Below are 21541 nucleotides of genomic sequence, written 5' to 3' on the forward strand. Positions count from 1 at the left end.
ATAATACTAGTAGCCTGACTACAATTTTTCTGCCTCCACAATGCCCCAGAACTACCATGGTTCCAGGTCATGTTGAAGGTGCTCCACATACAAAATGGTGGTGAATAGTGAAAGGAAATTCTACAAAGTGACCTTTTTGTTCTAGTGGAGGTAATAAAAAGCAGAAACAAAAACAGCACAACACATTTTTATTTTGCAAAAAAATGTACAGTATTCTGAGCAATTTTAGCTCAGCTCTACTCTAAGCCTCTGGAGTTGAAAGCAATGGGCTATGGAATAATTTCTCCTATTTTAAATGCAGATTCCTGGCATGTACATTAATGACACATACCAAGGAGTATTTCCACTGTATTTCCACTGAATCCTGCTTTAATATTTAATAAGCTGTAGGCCATATAGGTCCTTTGATTTATTAGCATAGCTTCAATACATTGATTTAGGTCCAAGTCTAACAAATTGCTGTATCCCCCTCTGCCCCTTATTTCATCAGTATCCATGAAATCCAAGGGATTTCAGTGTCAAGCTTTGCACCGATAAAGCCAGCCTTGCTCCATGTTTTTTTACGATGACAGGATAACAAAGAATATCACAGTATATGTAGAAAATCCGTGTAGTCAGTGAGGCCTAATGGTAACTACTCAAGGATTCTGAAGGTGTTAGCTGGTGAAAGCTGAAAAGCCTAGGGAAGAGTGAATATATTATCTAGGCTTTAAAAATGAAAGGGAGAAGACTCAAGGAATTACAGACTGATTAGCTGTTCTTCAATACCAGAGACAAAATTAGACCAAATCATACACACTATTTGGTTTTTAACCACTAAAAGAAAATCTGGGTGATGAGTAGTAATCAACATGGATTTGTTAGGAACAATCAGGGCAAACCAAAATAGTTTTATTCTTTTATGAAACTTCCTTCTGTGAGGCTTTAAACTACTCCTAAATGACAAGCTCCCGCAAATGATTGAGCAATGTCTATAATAAGATGCTTTCTATGGCACTGATACACACGTGATAGGAAAGTTATATTCAAAGACCAACAATTAACACATCATCACGAAAATTCAAAGAATGATCAACTGGAATCTCTGTTGTTGCTCAATGCTTTCACCAATTGACATGTCTCAAAAAATCCTGAGGGAGCCTCAGCTGTGGAGCATTGGAAATAGGGTAATGGGTAGGAGATCTTATCAAGCAAGACAATACTACTATTTACAGGAACATTTGTAAATTGCTCCACTTGGTGTGAAACTAAATGTTACAAATTTGCTCACTATGTCCGAGGGCTGCAGTGAGCAGTGGAGAAACTCTGAAGGATGACTAGCTCAGTGTTAAGATCACACACTTTGCATTCAGAAACAGTGGCGTAGCATGTGGGGGCCCACAGGGGCAGTTGTCCCAGGCACAAAAAAATTGTTAGGCGGGAAGGAGGAGGGATCTCGAAGCATGGGAAGTCCGCTAAAAAATAATAATAATTTATAATTAGGCATAACATTGGGATTTGTTTGATTATTGTATCATTTGTATAATTTGGAATATATAATTTTGTTTGATTGGAAATTTTAAATAAATATTATATTTTAAAAAAAATTGTTAGGAGCGCAAACTTTCAACACCTGTGCTGCCTCAATAAGCTACACACGTCCATTGCTGTGCTCCATTGAAAATGGCTTTTCCTTTTTAAAAATTTTTTTTTTATTAACAGGCCAATCACATCACATTAATTCCAAATAACAATAATTCCAAATTACACAGCCAAATTTTTAAAATTTTTGTTGGGGGGGTACCCGTGCTTCAAGCTCCGAAAGGGATCCGATCATCTCTCTTGCTGCTGCTTTAATTACACAGTTCTGTCAAAATAATATTCACAGTTCTGTTCAATCTTCTCTTTGTTGTTTTCCTCTTCTTCTTGTTGTTATCTCCTTTCTTTGTGATCTCTGATAATCTCCACAAGCGGGTTGGAGACAAACATTGTTATATCCTGTGTGGATTTTACACTCATCCAAGAGCCATAAAAGTAGACAGACGCCATTTCAACACCTCCGTACAAAACATTCCGACAGTCTGTCCTGATCTCCCCAGGCCCGCCGCTCCCTCATAAATTTTCTCAGGGGCCCCTGCTAGGCCGAACCCACACTCCAACATAGTAACAACCATAGTCCTCCTCTCCCTGGATTCCTGTGGGTGGGCCTGCCATGATAAATCTCTTTTTATAACTGCGTCACAAAGGACTTACTTTCGTTTCCTGATGCTCCCATAAGCCACGTCCTTGCATAGTAATTAATTTCCACACAGTTCTTATTCCTCCTGCTTGTGATCAGTAATTGCAACGATTCTTTTTTTGGGGGGGAGGATTATTGGGTACTCACATAAGACAAAAAAAGAAAAGTTTTTCTCCCCCCTCCTTTTCAGTCTCGCTCCGACATACCGTTCCTTTGATGAATCTTCTTAATTTATTCCTCTTCTTGATTTATTGTTAAGTCCAGCCCGTCACTCCTCTTCCCAGAGATCCCTTTAGTTAGCAGTCCTTACTCCCGATCATCGCTTGAAGTATGTGCATTTGCTTCTGTTCTGATTGTTTATTTTGAGCTCCCGCAACTAGCTGCGCAGATCAGAGACAGCGTCCAGGAGAGCTGACCCACACGAGGGCTTTTGTGCGTAGTGTCCTCACCCCCTTTCGAATCTGGGGGTGAATTATGGGCACAGCAGGCAAGGCAGCGTTCCCCATTCCTTTGGGGTAACGAGGGAGGCTGCATACTCCCATAACAGCCTCTTAATTACCTCGTGTGAGCCGGAGAGATGGTATTGTCGGCCATCTTCTGATGCGCCCCCTAGCGGCCCCCCGAAAATGGCTTTTCCATGCGAACCAGGAAGTGACCTTTCCAGACAACAGAACAACTCTTCTTTTCTTATCTATGCGACTATGCTCTCCTGGGTAACATGAACACCTTAGGTAGTTGAATATGCATGCATACTCCATCTGTTTTCCTTCCTCCCCGCCCCCCATGCAACCCATGTTACACCACTGTCAAGGTCAAGATTTCAATGCCTAGAATGTCCTAGGAAATATCCCTGTCTGGAACCATGAAGAGCCACTGCAGTACAAATTTCCTGGTCAATTTACCTTCATTCCAACATAACTCAATAATAATTTCTATATTCTTTGGTCATTATGCATACTGTCCAGCAGGCCTTTTGGAATGTGCATGCCTCACATTTTTGTATATTCTCTAGGCCCTGGAAAATGTGCATATCGTGATAGGTTTTGTTAAGCCTCCCCCATCTTACAGTCCTCCCTCCCAATGCTTCTCCGTTGACTAGCAGGAAGGGACACCATAAATCACATAAAATTAGACAATGGGATGCATGTGGCTTGTAGGTGACAGGTTGCTCATCTCTGACAGGAACAAAGGGTATGCTTATTGGAGAGTATGCATATTTCCCTCTTCATTGGCAGATTATGTGCACACTGGGCTATATGGACTTGGTAGAAACCATAAAGTATGTTTCAACGTTCCTTTCCACCCAATGATCCATAATAATAGAAGTAAAACTGAAAATGGGTTTCAAGCCTGTTTCAGTTGCATAGCAGACAGACGTGCTGCAGAAATTGGGGGGCAGAGGAAGGAACCTGCCAGTTTCACAACTGCTCTTTGCTGGTTTTGTGTTCTTTGAGTTTCTCCACACACTATCCAAATCAACAGGCCAAGAGCCTGCACATCCAGCAGCTGATGATAGTCTATCATGATCTTGGAGTCCAACTTCCCCTCTTGAGGGGACAAAGTGGGGAACTTGGATGAAGAATCAGAGAGTGAGGAGGAATTGTCCACACATTCAACCACATGGTCCCTACTGCACCAAGAGCTCCAGCACAAGAGGTCAGTCTTTTAGCAGCAGTCCGGCAGAAGGAGATTGCATTGCCACTCCAGTTTTGAAGCTCCAATGAAACCACTGCCTCCTCAACACTGTAAGAGTTGAGAGCCACTGAAATAGGCAAGTCCCCTTTAACTATAGGAATTTTTGTTGCTGGGAGTGAAGCTAACTGCCCAGATTAAGCTGCAGCCTTATCTGAGGCTCAGTCTAGGACTTGCTAAACTTGCATCCTTCACAGAGCTGACTACCAACATGGTACATCTTGCCTGCCTATAAGAGTCATCACGAGGAGCAGCACACAGTTGTCCCTCTACCTCTTGATGGACACTAAATGAGAAAGTGGCAGACGTGAGCAAAATGCAGGATACTTCTCAAGACCAGCTATATGGCAACATATACATAGGTGATAAGGCTTGGCAGATTACTGTGACATCCCTGGTAGCACCCCAAAAGCATTTGGACACTGATTTCTGTTGCTGTTTTGGAAGATTGAGATCCGGGAGTGCAACGACCTCTTTCATCTTCCTCAGCAGCAACAAGAAATACCTGCAATAATGTGTGAGGCTCCTACACTGGATCATGGCCTGCACAAAAACGTGCTCTTCCTGCTTACTTTTGCAAGAGGAGTGTTCCTGATGAAACCTTGTTGTTAAATATGTTATTACAGGAAAACCTTCAGTTAAATATATTTATATATGATTGTAGAGTAGTAGACCCATCTAACTTATATATATATATATATATAAAAATCTATTGCTATCTATTGATTTTTCCTTTTTTAAACAAACCTTTCCAATCTTTTGTCTGAATTGTACTAAAAATAAAATGAAAAGCTCTGGTGGATATGGTGGAAATTACATTCCATAATTTATTGGAACCTTGGACAGTAAAGGGAACTTTACCAACACTGCAAATAAAGAGACTGGCTTTAACCTTCAAAAATATTAAATTTTATCAATAAAAATCTAACTGCTTTGAGACCTTTATCTGTTTTCTTCCTAACAATATCTTGCTAACACATATTGCTTTTCTAAGAGCACTTTCTGGAGGCTGTATATGACTGTATTATATTTGAATGTTACATGTAGAATACATGTTATATCACTCACATGAAATACTGGGAGTTCAAAGGCAGAATTGACATCTGGGGGAATTTCCAAAAGGCTGCGCTTTGTCCTGGATCTTAGGCAAGTCAATCGAAAAATTGCATTTTTCTCAGTGTTTTTGTAAAGAAAAATGCTCAACAATGTCAGGGATTGTCTTTAAAAAGCTCAAGAAGGTTGAGGTATTCCTAAGAAAAGCTCAACAACTTTTGGGGTGTCCTGGTTTTTAACTTTTTGAAATATGGCAACCCTAGCCCATGCCATCTTGCTGTCTGAGGTGATGGAGAAGACAGTGTCCCTCATCACAGCCAATTGGACTGGCAGTTTAATCTTATTTCAACACTAGAGATGGGAGAGCTACTTCCAGTGCACCTAAGAAAAGTAAGCTAACTAACTTACAAGGCATGCTGTGTGGTATAAACAGCTTTGTTGTCCAACATTGTCCTCACTACTGCTTCTGCACCACAGCATTGGCTCCCTCACTCTGCCTGATGGGAGGGCCAGCAACGAAAACTGAAACTTAAGTAGGGCACCCCAAATTACATTGAGATGAAGTTCGTCCATGGTGAAGACTTTATTCTTTTTGATTTATCATGTTTACATTTAGTGTTTCCCCCTGCATGTTGTAATGATCTGCACGCACCACTTCCAAATCTGAGGTAAAATTTCGTATGAAAATTTAAAATGTTGTCAAATTATTCATGTTCGTTAAAGAGAGATATTATGGAAGGAGGCATATATATATATTTATCTGAATCTGATTTATCAGGCCAGGAAGCGCTGTAGCTCAAAGACTGTGAGCTGACTTGGCTGTGGCTCACACGGATAGTGGATGTGATTGTTGGAAAATCCAGGAGCAGGAGTTAAAGACACCCAAAAGTATTGCTTCTGCTCTGCAAATGGCTGGTTGTAAATAAACCAGCAGGAGTGGTCCAAGTCATTTTGCCACCTGAGACAGAATGACAAATGGAGTCCCCCCATGTTAAAGTGAACAGTACCCCTGAAATAAAGTGACTAGTGTTTGGCCAGTCATTAAGTTTCAGAATAAGGATTTGAACCTGACTACTCAACATCCAACACCTTGACATTTTCATAGGAGGACTGGAATCAGGATACAGTGTATATATATAAAACAAATTAAAATAAATGGATGGATGGATGCTTCTTCATTTCCCTTTCCAAATTCCCCAACCACATCCAATTGTCCTGATGGGACTTTACCAGTAAAGATCAGTATACAAACTCTTGTAGAGGATTAGCTTACCATGACTGTGATAGCACAACTTCCCTACATACATGGGATCTTTAAATTGCGATGAAATAACAGCACTAACAGTAATTCCAGACCAGAACTGGTGTGTAACGCAGCAGGATACCATCTGGACCAGAGACAGAGAAGCCAAGAGGAAAGAAATTCATGCATCCTCAGCTTTTGTACATTTCAGAATATCTGATCTGATTTAGCTGCATTGATTTTCCCATTTTCTGCTTCCAAACATATGCTACAAGTTTAAAAAAAACACACCAAAAAAAAACCAGGGTTGTGACATTCTGAGCTATGCTGTATTGCTTTCTGGTACTCATGCAATTTGTGTGCACTCAAAGGTAAACAACATGATGAAATAATCAGGGGGAAAGTGAGCTTTTATGTTTGCTGAACAATTCAAAAGCTCCATCTCTGCACATACACATTTATTCAGTACTTCTACATTGCCAGGCTATGATTCAGCATCAACTGCAACAGCTTATCAAGTGACTTGTCCAACTGTGGATTGACCAGATCTTACACTCTCAAATTCACTTGGCTGTTGGAATGCAACTCCCACTAAAAAGCAATGGTAAAAATGTGTATTTTACGTCAATATTTCAGTAAAACATGTGTAAAAAATAACTATGATTTAAGTGTACTTTTTGTGTATTCTTTTTTTTTAATCCATGAAAAATGGGACAGAACAGACCAATGACTGGAAAGTGAAGCTGAAATGGAACAGAATTATGCTGCTCAGTACCTCCCTAGTTTCCTGTGATTTATTTCTACACTCTGGGAGAGACTTGGGACACGCTTGGAGGCTGCATGTGTCTCTGCTACAAAACCAGGCCTGATACTTGGAGGTGTACTGGACCCAAGGACAGGAGTTTTGGTTGCCTAGAAAATTCCAAAGGTTATGGCTAAATATAACAATTAAAATATCACTCAGTATCTGGGCCCACTAGCACCCAAATGAGAGTCATTGGAGTGGTTAGAGTGTTGAACTAGGACCTGGGAGACAAAGTTTAAAATCAGCACTCAGCCATAAAGTTTACTTGGGCCATTCTCCATGTCCATGGCTTCTGAATGTTGTGAGGGTAGAATGGGGAAGCAGGAAGCTTGTATGCCACCTTGACCTCTTCAGAGGAAAGGTAGGACCCTTGTGGCGGTCCCTCCACCCTCAGAGGCTCAAAGGGTGGGTGGCCCAGAACAGAGCATTCTCTGTGGTGGCCCCCAAGCTTTGGAACTCCTTCCCCACAGAGGTGCATCTGGCAACTTCATTGTACAGCTTCCTGAGTATGTTGAAGACACTTGAGGTGTACAGCCGTACCTTGGTTCTTGAACAGAATGCATTCTGGGAGTTTGTCCGACTTCCAGAACCATTCAAAACCAAAGCGTGACTTCCATTTGGCTGCAGAAGCATCCTGCAGCCAATTGGAAGCCGAGGCAGACTTTTGGCTTCCAAAAATAGTTTGAAAACCAGAATTCTGGGTTTTGACCGTTCAGGAGCCGATTTGTTCAGGAGCCAAGGCATTTGAGATCCAAGGTACGACTGTATATATTTTAGGACCCATCTTATTTTTATGATTGTAACTTGTTTTAAACTGTTTTCTATGCAGCCCTGGAACATTTGGGTAAAGGGCAGGAAATAAAGAAATAAAATATTCTCAGTGCTTCATCGCTCAACATTAACAATCAGTTCATTTCCCCATTTGCAGAATGGAAAGTCAAGTCCTGAAGAAAGTGCCTCATTTCCCTATAAGCCACCATTATCAACATGGTTTCTGAGAGACACCTGCCGTGGCTAAACCGCAAAGAATATGTCAGGGCACTCAGGCATCCCAGGTTCCTTGCAGCGCTTCTGATCCTTGGTATGGATCCAAGCTTCCTCAAGCATGCTTGCCAGCACTGCACTTTATTCCTGGACAAAAGGATGGGAAATTATTGTGGAACTTCATCGGCTTTCCTGAGGAGCAATTAGCAACAGGCTTCAATGCAGCTCCCTCAGCGAGGAATGTTTTTGCTTACTCTGCAAGCTAGCCCATTGAAATCTCACCCTGAGATGCCAAACAAAAGCTCCTTTATTAACAGCTCCAGCCCTGTTTACAACAGGAGGGAAAGCTTTTTACAATGTGGACAATTTACAAGTGTGAAAGGGCTGTCTGACTCTGGGGTATTGCTTCCCTATGCAGCCCATTAATCTTGTATGTGAATTAAAGCGCTTGTCAATATCTCTTGAAATTAACAAGCTAAAATCACAGTTGGTGACAGACAAGTGACTTTCACGTGGCAATGGAAGTGAACTGAGTTAAATAGGAACCATCATCCCTTCCTCTGATTAGTGACGGAGCCTGAGACAGAATGATTTGCATGTATTAGAAGGAACCTCATTTCACATCCCAGACAAATTGGTTATTTTAAATAATATTTGGTCTGCTGTTCTTACCCTCCATGAATAGTTATGAGTGGTATTTTTGTTTCATGCCTGCGCTCTTCCCCACTTCCATCCGTTCCTCAACATTATTTTCCTTCTGTTTCTTATCATATAAAAAAAAATATGTCTGAATTGAGGACTGAAGGCTAGGTTGTTGGTTGTTTTTTTAAGCCATCTATAAAACAGACAAAACGTATGTCTGCTTAAAAGTAAGTCCCACTGATTTCAGTCGAACTTACTCTAGAGTAAGTTAGTATAGAATTGGATCCCACAAACCTTTACCCTGCCTTTCATCCAGATCAGCCTATATGGAGTCTTGTAGTCATTTAAGCAGTAAAACATGAACAGGAGTACATCCATTAAAAATGATGAAAATGATTGGCTTTGAGTCATTCATTTCAATGGGTCTGCTCTGAGTAGGGCTAGTATTGGTCACAACCCCCAAATAAATATCCCAATATAAAAACAGAGAGCTGAACAACAGAGCCTGCAGAAAATATAAGTGGAAGGAGGGGGAAAACTTAACTGGGGAGGGTGTTCCACCACCAACCTAGTATACAAATGTCTTGTGACTACAGAGCCTCTGATGCCCTTCTGTTCTTTGATTTCCATGGAGGAGGAAATTTGAAAATACAATATACTCTTGACATTAAAATAAATGCACAACTGACCCATTTATGAACATTATGTACCCATCAAAGTGCAGATTTGGCTCTGTATGGAGAAGCATGTTTACTGTACATTAACTTCAGCTATCAAGTCACCGCACGGTTGTGAAAGACCATTACCACAAGCAAGTGATCATGGGATACAGTGCTCATCCCAGGAGGCAAGCTTATGAAAGGTGCCAAAAATGAACACAACTTGTGACCCACCAGTCTGGTTTGCCAGTACTTAGCAGTACTGCCAGTACTGGTTTTGTCACCCCAGGCTGCTGTGGGCAACTATAAATGGCTGGTGGTCTGTATTTAGCTTGAAGGCTTGCAACCTTTGTAATCTTGAGCTATCTTTAATTGGCAACAACCACAACAGTGTAATTACATATAGCCTGGCTATTTAGGACAGTGGAAAAAGAAGTTGCGATGCCCCTGTTAATATTCAGCTTGATGAGGATATTTCCCTTACACCTATTTATTTACATTGACTTACTTTTACATAAAAGTGGTGCAATAATGAAAACATTCCCTAGCATTCTAATGAATTTTTGTGCGTTTAAAAACACCATTTAAATTTGAGTTATGTAAGCTTCATTCATAATAATAGGCCTACATTATGCACAACAAATTAATATTCATGAAGATTGTGCCTCTCAACTGCATTTCAGACTAAAGGGGGGGGGGGAATCTACTTTAGAGTTCAAATATTCCCAGACCCTTTCTATTTTCTTGGCATTGTTGACGTCAAGAATGCATGGCTACTATTTCTGACAGTTTGAATACAGAATCTAAATGGTGCCTTTTTGTTTCCTCTGTGACATTTATATTTAATACCATTTTCCTATATTACCAAGGAGATAATACTGAAAACAGCAGGCCCCTAGATACAAGATGCCTGTGGAGAATGCCACTGTCGTAGTCAGGGAAAGAAGCTAACAAGAAACAAAAAACACCTGCGAGTAAAATCTGCAACATTGCTTTATCTAACACCTTTGCTATAAAAAAAAGTTATTGTGCTTTAGGTATGCATAGCAATTCAGTACTCTACACATTAATATGAGTTTTGGATTACTCACACAACTATGTACCTATGTATCCATATACTTTAATCTGCAACTGTACCAAATTAGTGCCTCTGTCTTCCTTAGAACCCCCTTTTTCTTCTTCTCCTTCAGATTGCATGATGCAAGTCCTGATACGTTCTGCCTTGGTCAATGTCAATGCCAACATATCTAGTGTTGAGCCATTTAGGAGAGCTGCTGCCAATCATAGAATTGTAGAGTTGGAAGAGACCATGAGGGTCATCTAGTCTGACTCCCTTTCACTGCAGGAATCTTTTGCCCAAGGTAGGGTTCAAACCCATGACCCTGAGATTAAGAGTCTCAGGTTCTACCAACTGAGCCATCCCAGTAGACAATACTGCTTGAGATATCAGTGCTCAAAGTGTAAGGCAGTTTCCTATGCTCTTGTTTCCATGTTCCAAAGAGGTCACTGGAGGCCTCTTTGTTTTGGTGCTCATTCTTCAGGTTGCCTGTTTTCTGTGCAGGAATCCTAGTTTATTTCAATCCAGATTGCAGCTGACCTGAAGCTGGGTTTCTAGATGTTTCAGCAATAAAGGCCATTTCACACAGAACAGTTTTGCTGTGTCAAAGTGATGTCCATGTAGGAAACCATCTTGTGTGAAGAGTTCTTGATGACAATAGAACTCTGGTAGCCAGCTGACAGTAAGACACGCTGCTATTATATGTGTGCAATTTTCTTCTTGCATATTTTATGTATTCTAATGGTGTTGTTATGAGTTTGGTGGTGTAGGCTGTATACTTCTGCCCAGCCGCTAACCCCTGGATCCAGAATGTTAAGCCAGGCTAGGTTCTTGTGTTGAGGTGATCACCAGGGTAATGGGCCATTAAGACAGCAAGGAAAGTGGGTTCTGTGTAAGACAGCAAACGGGTGAGGCCCCTCCCACAACTCAGAGATGGTTAGAAGGACAAAGCATGAGTTTAGAGTTGAGTTTTGCCGTGGTGTGACTGAGAAGCAAAGTTGCAAGCTGGAAAGCCAGAGAGAAATAGCAGTGGTTGATTTCTGTTTGAAACCAAGGCTGCAGCTATGGGAGAAACAAGACTCTTTTGGGATGTGCCTCATTCCCAAAGAAAACACAGATCCTGGGTAAGGATTTGGGTGGCATGCATTTGGGTGGCATGTATTTTCAAGCTCTTACTATGCAGTCTACATTCCCCTATTTCATACTCTGGTTTCTCTTCAGATCGTATAAATCTTTCGCCTTTTACATTCCCCTATTTCATCCATTTTAGTGTGTGTGTATGTGTCACAGCATTTCTAAAATACAGTGGTACCTCGGGTTACAGATGCTTCAGGTTACAGACTCCACTAACCCAGAAATAGTACCTTGGATTAAGAACTTTGCTTCAGGATGAGAACAGAAGTCGCACAGCGGCAGCACAGCAATAGTGGGAGGCCCCATTAGCTAAAGTGGTACCTCAGGTTAAGAACAGTTTCAGGCTAAGAACGGACCTCCAGAATGAATTAAGTTCTTAACCCGAGGTACCACTGTACAACACTTGAAAACAAACTCAGTTAAAAGGCTTATGACCCAGGTTTGTTTTTTTCAGCCAGAACTTTCCGGAACTCAGTTCCAGCACCTCTCCATTGCCATTATAAAAGAACAAGGGAGGCATTCATGGTGAGTTCCAGCACCTCTTTTTCTAGAAGAATAGCACTGCTTATGACTGAATTTAGCTGAAACCAGAAGTGGAGGTCTTATGCACTACTGGGATAACACTGAAAAAATCTTCCCTCCGCGAAGTTTAGAAAAGCTTGCCATATGCTCTGCTGCGCTGTCATCATATTGCACATTTATTTCTGCAGTCTCAAACTTGCTTACTGTGTAACAAGTAAGCTTTACACAGAGCTATTCTTGAAGAGTGTTCGGAAGCTTGAAGTGATATTAGAACACAGCAGCTTTCACTGAAGGAGGCATACTGCCAATACCACATAGTGGCATGGCATCTGCTTTAGTGGTAGGGCATGTGCATTGAATGCAGAAGGTCTGAGGCTCAGTTCCTGGCATCTCCAGGTAGGGTTGAAAATGTCCCCTGACTGAAAGATCCTAAACACTGCAAGTCACTGTAATCAATACTGAGATACATGGATGAGTTGTCTGATTCAGCATAAAGTAGCTTCCCACATAACACCACTTGTAAAGGACTGTGAAAGGATCTGAAGCTGGTCTGCCAATGGGCCTGGTGCCTGAAGTCAGCTCCCTGTAGAGCACATCCTTGGAAATCCTAAGACAGAAGTGCAAACATGCTGGGAATGTGGGCTTGGGAGAACATATCTTTGCCATTTGATACCCAAAATCTTCCTGATGCAGCACATGTGGACAGAATTCCCAAGGACGTGAACATGCTGCTTTATGGAAGTGAGTTTTGGGCAGGCATCGCTCCTGCAGGTTGTAAGTTGCCCACAACTCACTTCCATAAAGCAGCGTGCTCAACACACAATCCTGGTAGACCTTCATCTTGGTATTGAATGTTAGCATCACATTCTCCCATCCCCTTTTGGAGAGACGAGCCATTGCCTTAGCTGCCTTGCCAATATGCTTGTCAAGTTCAGCAGGGATGGAAAGATTGCTGGTTATGGTGGAACTCAGGCCAACAAAATCGTCTACCACCTCAAGCATGTGGTGAGCATTGCTAACATGTGGAGTGCAGGTGATGTTCTGACCCAAAATGTTGGTCGTCGTCAGGTTGATAGTAAGGCTGAACTCTTATTAGACCATTAATATAGTACAGTGGTACCGCTGGTTACGTACTTAATTCATTCCAGAGGTCCGTTCTTAACCTGAAACTGTTCTTAACCTGAAGCACCACTTTAGTTAATGGGGCCTCCCGCGCCACCGGAGAACGATTTCTGTTCTCATCCTGAAGCAAAGTTCTTAACCCAAGGTACTATTTCTGGGTTAGCGGAGTCTGTAACCTGAAGCGTATGTAATCTGAAGTGTATGTAACCCGAGGTACCGCTGTGTATGCTAAATATAATATAGTACAGTGGTACCTTGGCTGTCAAACTTAATCCGTTCCAGGAGTCCATTCGACTCCCGAAACCATTCGAAAACCAATACGCAGCTTCCAATTGGCTGCAGGAGCTTCCTGCACTCAATCAGAAGCCGCATCGGATGTTCAGCTTCCAAAAAATGTTCACAAACAGGAACACTCACTTCTGGGTTTGTGGTGTTCAGAGGCCAATTTGTTCAGGAGCCAAGCCGTCTGAGTACCAAGGTATATGGTAAATGGCGTTTCCGTGTGCTCTGGTTTCTGTCACGGTGTTCCATTGTGCCAGAGGTGGTTTAGTCATGCTGGCCACATAACCCAGAAAACTGTCTGTGGACAAACGCTGGCTCCCTTGGCCTGAAAAGCAAGATGAGCATCGCACCCCATAGTTGCTTTTGAATCCAGGGATTCTTTACCTTTACCTTATATGCTAATATTATTATTACTACTGTCATTATAATTATTTTACTATTTTAAAGTGTCATTTAAAAATAGCTCTCTGGTGGTTCTATTTTATGACAATACAGAAAAAAATAAAATTAATATTAAATAACAAATCCCTCAAACATGATGATGAATGTACAAGTTGAAGTTCAGGCAGACATAACAATTTTTAATTACACTACTACAAGACACAATTGGGAAATGTGACATCAGAAATGTTGTTCTGTCTTCAAGAACTCAAGCTTCTTAGATATGCAGACCCGAAGATTTTGCTCTGAATGGTGCAGTTTACATCTAGTTGCAGAACGTCTACAGTTGTCATCTATAAATTCTCTTGATCTTGTGACCATAAAGATTATTAAGAAAGCTTAGACTCTGCCACAGATGATATCATTTAATCCAGCGCAAGGGATCAATGTGCCCATATATTTATATGGCATTTGAACATTATTGCACTGCAGGGGACAGTTACTGTGATCCTGGCTTCTGCTAACCAACAGTTTAGGAACTAGTACTTGAAATTAGCTCCAAGCTATACTTTTACCAGGCTTCTTATGATTCAAAAAACATCAGTAAGTCCTTCCTTCTGTGCCTTTTATCTAAACTAATATCAGTTCATTCTAGTCCATTGGGTTAAAGCCTACAGTACATGAGGGATTCATGGATGATCGCCTTGGCTTTCCTTAACTGAGGGGACCAAACTGCAGATAATTGAATGTGGTCTGGTACAAACAGTAAATTTGCACAATGAGTCCAAGGCTTATTTCCTCATCAGAGACAGACAGACAGACAAAGAGCTGCATAAATTTTTGTTTTTCCTTTGCTTGTAATTGATCCTCTCTATTTATGTGCCACTTCTCTCCTCCCCATACTAGCTCAAGACGGAACCTAGATCCACAAAAGTGGATAAGCTTTTTGCTCATGGAATGTATGGGTTATAACCAAATAAGCCATATTCAGAGTATATATAATTACCCCTATCACCATGGCTCTGTAAGAGCCCTTAAAGCAACATGGCAGTACCAAGAATGAATGAGCAGAGTGGTTAAAATGGCTCCCTCTTTGTTTTCTTTCTGACAGCAGGCAATGAACTTCCTGTTCAGAGAGGCTTTGGAAACATAGGCGCAGATGATGCTGTCAGGACAAATTGTATTTTAATTGCTGGTTTCAACTAAGTTGTGATGTTGTTGTTTTAATTATTGCTTATAACTAGTTTATTTTTATTCTTCTGTATTCTATAATTGATGCTTTTAAATGTTGGAAGTTGCCTTGAATTCTGACTTGGGAGAAAGAAGAAGAGTTTAGATTTGATATCCCGCCTTTCACTCCCTTTAAGGAGTCTCAAAGCGGCTAACATTCTCCTTTCCCTTCCTCCCCCACAACAAACACTCTGTGAGGTGAGTGGGGCCGAGAGACTTCAAGGAAGTGTGACTGGCCCAAGGTCACCCAGCAGCTGCATGTGGAGGAGCGGAGACGCGAACCCGGTTCCCCAGATTACGAGACTACTGCTCTTAACCACTACACTACACTGGCTCTCAGGATATAAGGCAGGATATAAATGTATTAAATAAGTAAAATAAATAATTACAAATAAATGAACTGAAAGCAAACCAGTGCAGGTAAGCAATAGAAGTACCAGGTTTTGGTTTGGGTTTAAGTTTTATGATGGGGCAATATTGATTACCTTTAAAAGATTTTAGAAAGCTGCAAAAAGTGGCTGGGGCAATCCAGTAATATGGGCAGGGTATAAGTTTAATAATAACAATAACAATAAAATAATAATAATAATAATAATAATAATAACAATAATAATAATTTTTAAAAGTAATAAATATGCCAGCTAAATGTCTCCAAGATTACAGATCTACAACTGGGGTACTGCTACAGAAAAGACCCTCTGTCTAGGAGAAGGGATGGGAAGATCTGACAATTTTGGTTCTCTAGGTTTCTCATTTTTCCAATCTTAAATTCAGTTCTTCACATTTTGCAGAAAATCATGTTTGTCTAGTGTGTGTTTTTTTTAAAAAAATCAACAAAAAAAAAAATCACCAGCATGCAAATTTCTCCTAATAAACACATTTTTATATGCAGTTTTGACTCATGTACATGCTGCTGCAAGAGTTTCCCCTGATACAACGCATTGTGGACTCCCATTTGGACTAAGTCATTCAGTCTCATATTGCATATGTCAAAACAAACCCAAGGATTCCTCAAAATGCATTGATAAAATGCATATAAATCTCTTTCGTAATAAGAAACCTTTCAGCTTCTTGCCAGCTTGAGCTTTTTCCTTTTTCTCGTGGCTCATGTTTAAAAAGAAGCCTGCTTCCTAACCCAGGATATCTGAAACCACCACTACCACCAACCACATATAAATACGCTCACTCTCAAGTAAGCGCCTGAATACAAATTTATCACCACTTGAATACTTTGAAGTGGGCTACACATTATAGTCTCCACAGGAATTGACATCCCCCTGACCAGCTTTCCACAAACGAGCCATAATGCTGAGCAACACGAGTCATAGTGTGAATTATGACAGTACGTTTCCCTACAAGGGATAACATAGAGTCGGGGGTAGAGAAGTTCATTCTGTGCTGGTTCCACAGAGAGCATTAAAGCAGACTGTTCGCCAAGCACTTCATGTCCTGATGGTTCCAGTCCTACTTTGATAGCCATTTCCGTTAGTCAGTTTGCTTTTACCTTTGAACAGTCAGAAGAAAAATGACTTAAGACCATGGCAGAAACAGACAGGAATGACCACCTTGCACACATGCACAAGTCTGTGAACCATCACCGTTTCTACAGCCTCCTTTCTATGACCTCTGTGACAGGCAATTTGTAATAGGAACAGAAAAGGATTAATAATTAATACCAGGACCGATGTCTGAAACAGCTCCACGAGGCTGCCTTTCGAAGTATATTTTATTAATGAGCATTAAAAACAATTGCTCTCTTAGTGCGGCAGCCAGCTCAGACGGAGGACGACGAAAGGAGGATGGCAGGGAGGTGGCGGCGGGGCGAGGGTGGGGGATGTGCAACTTTCTCCAAGCTGCTTTTTGAAGAAGAGCTGCTCTCACAAGAGATGCAAGAATAAAAAGGCAAAGGCTGTGATCTAGAGCTGTACGCGGCGGAGAACCCTAACGGATCGGTCCGATGTGTTGTTTTCTCATAAGCCACCGACTTCAGTGGGGCTTTCACCTTTCTGAATGTGTTTAGAATTGCAGTCTCAAGCTTCCACAGTGGGGGGAGTGCCCAATTTGATAGATGAGGCTGTCTGGCTGGATTGCTGCCGATGGCTTGGATCGGATGTTTGCCCCCCCCCCCCCGAACACAACAGCCTTCTATTCAAGGAAGAGCTCCACACACTGACGTGTCCTCTAAGTAGAACAGGTTCGTCCATGAGCAAAGCTCTCCTTTCGTGAACAGTGCCTTGTTCTGTTCATGGAACGGAAACTCAGGACCCAGTGTCTGCAGTAGCACTATTTGACTTCCCTGGCTTATACTTATACCGAGATATGCTTATACTTCTCTGGTGTAGGGAAGAATGTGGCTGCATAAATTTCTTCTACCTTTTCCATCTCCCTCTGTATTTGTGTGCGTGCGTGAGTGTGGTCTACTGGATTTTATTATTGCTTTCACTATGCGTGGGCACACATACACCTGTGCTTAAAGGACAGCTACATATTTTAGGTGCAAGCAACAATGGCATGCCAATTACAAAGCAAATGTGCGGAGGTGTATATTCCTGTTAATGCAACTAAATGTCAGTAAGGTAATTACCATGTGTGACATTTCTGTGACTCTGCTGGACATCATTATACTTTTGTGATTACTTCATTTTCCAACCTAGAGCAGGGTGAGGAGCAGGTATCTTACAAATAGCAATCGGACCATGAAAAAAGGCATCCCAGGGGGTGAGGGTGGGGTGAGGGAATAGCAACAGCTCTATTAAGCAAAACCTAATTGTTTTCATCTTTCTTGACCTTTCCCTCGATTGTAGATCATTGTTGTGTGTTGCAAGGACCAGTATATCTGTCTCATTATTGCTGTTTACTGGGGAAAGATATTGGAATTCAGCATGAAAAGGGAAAGATGAGCAAGTTCAATCATTTCATAGCAAATTTCATTGATGTTTTAATTGCCTAATACATTGTTTTCAAAAATAAAATTGATGAGGAAATAAAATATCCATGCAACTTACATGCAAACTGGAGTTTTGCTTTCCTGCTCAGAATTGTTCCAAACGAATTTGTGACCAAACACTGGTATGTTCCAATATCCTGTTTTTTATGTGGGTTATTGATTGCCAAGCTGCCTCCAAGCAGCCTGTAGTGATAACTCATGGTGAGATCAATATCTGTGCCATTTTGCTTCCACCTTTGAGGGGAAAAAAATCAAATTATACTTATAATTTACGGAGGCTATTCAGGTTTCTTTTTTAAATAGTGTGCTGTAGCTTACCTGCAACAATAAAACCATGGTTAAAATATTAGAATATCATACCATATTTCACAGCAGACTGGTTTTTATATCCATCTTGTAAATTCCCCTGTAAATTTTACTGTTTGAAAAATCCTCTCTATTTAATGGTGTATCCTAGGCAAGCATCCAAATGTCTACAAAAAATAATTATAACTTATTCATACATATGAAGTTATACATTCAAATGCAATAGGAGGATGACACAACTACATCCTTTCCTTATTATAAAAGGTACCAAGAAATATTTTACAGTCTTTGCCAGTGATGTAATAAATTTGCATATAGCAATGATTTCAGAGATATAAATCAGAACAAATTATACTTCAAAGGGCAAGAAGAAAGCAGAAAAGGAATGTTTTTATACCACTAGTTTGAGATTGATAATGTAATAATGATAACACTGTTATTTTAAAACATGATTTGTCTCTGTTAGCCCGTTAAAGAGAAAATGAATCGTGTCTGCAACATATCACAGCTATTTACAAATGCCAAAATAAATTGTGTTTCATAGATAATCATATTTTCCACAAGAACAAAAATGTCCTGTGGATTAACCATTTGTTGTAGCAAAACAGAATTCTCATCACTTATGTAAAATCACATTCCTGGCACCGCTGACATTCACAGACACAATCCTCCAAACAACTATGCATGGCCAGTGTAGCTTCTGACCTGGGTATTATTATTTCTGATCATCCTGGGGTCTTCCAACACTATACCAGAGACCACCTCAGCTAGCTCGGTCAGCAACAGAGTGCTCTGCTGAGCCACAGAGTGGTTGATAGAACAACTGTTTCCTTAATCTGGTCCAACATCAAGTGCAGATCTGCTAAACCCAGCCCAATATCAAAAGCTTTTCTGGTAGCAGAAATAGTGCTTCTATGGACAATAGCAACACCCCACCACACAGAGTACCCAGATGGACACAGCTGATGGACACCCAGTTTACCCACCTAAGTCTTGGTAATACACATCAGGTCAGCCCCTTCATCCACAACCAAGGCATGGATGAGAATGATCTCATTATGGACTGACCTGACATTCAATAACACCAAACCAAAGGGATCAACAGGTAAGATACCAGAAACTTCTGGGACAGTAGGAGGGCTGAAAAGGGGATATGGATCAAATATCTAGGTCTCTGCCCCAGATGGAGGTCAGCAACTCCACTCCAAGTATAAGTTCCTCTGCCTATCACCTCTGAAACTGAGGCATCATCTTCACAACTCCTTGCTACCTGTCCTCCCTGCTAGTATCATCATCCACTGTCACACTATACAAGACAGAGATTAGGGCCACACATAATTAAAAAGGGTCCAGGAATAGGCACATCCCCAGCTTCTATAGACCATTAATGATAACCACACAAATTCTTCCCCATCTCAACCAACTCTCACAGGCACACAGAACTGTAGCCTTCTAGTATTGGTAGCTAAATGACCTGTCACGAAATGTAAGGGAAATCAGATCCCTCCTCCAGCTCTTCCATGTAACTGGAGCCCTGCTCTATTGCAGGCTGGAGCGGTATTAGGATTGGGCATGGTTGGCCACCTGCTGAGAGGCCCCCACTACAGCAGGAAGCTCACTGATGTTTCTCCTTTTCTGTCAGTGGCAAAAAAAAAAGAGACGAGAAGAGGTACACTAAATAAGTCTTTCCGAATTCCCCTCCTGAAACCTTGGAATGTCAATGAATGTCTGTAGCCTGGTTGTATTAGTTCCGCCATCACTTCTGTTTTACCTGGATTTATTCCACTAGAAACAAACCTGAATTAAATGTTTGCTCCTCACCACTTTTGTAGCTTAGAATGCATTGTTGTCTATAAACATCACTCATGAAGGAAATGGTCTGAGCTGGTCAACAGCGAGTACAAAATTGCTGGGATATATGACCTCATAAAAACCACCACTCTCTAATCTACTGTGAAACTGGAAACCCCTACTGATTTACGAATGTTGGAGCATCAAGCAGTCATAAGGTATCTACAGCACATTAGTACAGTGGTACCTCGGGTTACAAACACTTCAGGTTACAAACACTTCAGGTTACAGACAGCGCTAACCCAGAAGTAGTACCTCGGGTTAAGAAATCTACCTCAAGATGAGAACAGAAATTGTGCGGTGGCGGCAGTGGGAGGCCCCCATTAGCTAAAGTGGTACCTCAGGTTAAGAATGGTTTCAGGTTAAGAACAGACCTCCAGAATGAATTAAGTATTCTGCTCTGGTCAGACCTCACCTGGAGTACTGTGTCCAGTTCTGGGCACCACAGTTCAAGAAGGACACTGACAAACTGGAACGTGTCCAGAGGAGGGCAACCAAAATGGTCAAAGGCCTGGAAACGATGCCTTATGAGGAACGGCTAAGGGAGCTGGGCATGTTTAGCCTGGAGAAGAGGAGGTTAAGGGGTGATATGATAGCCATGTTCAAATATATAAAAGGATGTCACATAGAGGAGGGAGAAAGGTTGTTTTCTGCTGCTCCAGAGAAGCGGACACAGAGCAATGGATCCAAACTACAAGAAAGAAGATTCCACCTAAACATTAGGAAGAACTTCCTGACAGTAAGAGCTGTTCGACAGTGGAATTTGCTGCCAAGGAGTGTGGTGGAGTCTCCTTCTTTGGAGGTCTTTAAGCAGAGGCTTGACAACCATATGTCAGGAGTGCTCTGATGGTGTTTCCTGCTTGGCAGGGGGTTGGACTCGATGGCCCTTGTGGTCTCTTCCAACTCTATGATTCTAAGTTCGTAATCAGAGGTACCACTGTACTGTAATATTTGGCTGCAGTTGCTGATCATTTTGACTCCTCTCCCCATTTATTTCAATATATGTGCAATTACCATGCCCTGGACCCAAAACTTGTTCTCAGTTTTCTAGCTCTGGATGTACTGGTGTTTAATTTGCCAGCTCACTTTAATTTCAGAATCAATCACTGAAATAACTGCTGTCATCATTACATGGGCTCCCAATTAAGGTCTATAATTGTTTCTCAACACAGATGCAAAGTTGTTGGCTTATTCGCGGCAAATGAATTTTTCACAGTGTCCCCCATAATCATTCTAATCACACAGTATGATTATTATTAAACTGTGCATATAGATCAGGGAAGGAGCTCCTGGTTAGGGCCTTTTCTTAATTAATATGTTTCAATCAATGAAGGAAAGCTATTAATGGATGCCTATGATTGCCAGGTGAGGTTTAATCATATCATGCATACTCCGGTGAATTACTTAAGATTA

The 21541-nt window shown here is 41.3% G+C and overlaps 1 protein-coding gene across 8 annotated transcripts in view; it reads right to left on the bottom strand.

The window, feature by feature from the left end:
- LOC308471562 (contactin-6-like) overlaps window positions 1-21541 on the bottom strand; it is a 196329-nt gene that overhangs the window by 87139 nt on the left and 87649 nt on the right. For 7 of the 8 annotated variants that reach the window (XR_013982996.1, XM_080995672.1, XM_080995671.1 and 4 more), the window contains exon 4: window positions 18030-18205. Coding sequence is in view for 6 of the 8 variants with exons in the window: in XM_080995672.1 (XP_080851798.1) it covers window positions 18030-18205 (176 nt within the window). In the remaining 2 variants the exon portion in view is untranslated. Of the gene's footprint in view, window positions 1-18029; window positions 18206-21541 lie in introns of those variants that run through there. The other variant, XM_080995676.1, reaches the window with a different exon arrangement.

The sequence above is a fragment of the Podarcis pityusensis genome (genome assembly GCF_964106645.2).
Source record: "Podarcis pityusensis genome assembly, chromosome: 2".
NCBI lineage: Eukaryota > Metazoa > Chordata > Lepidosauria > Squamata > Lacertidae > Podarcis > Podarcis pityusensis.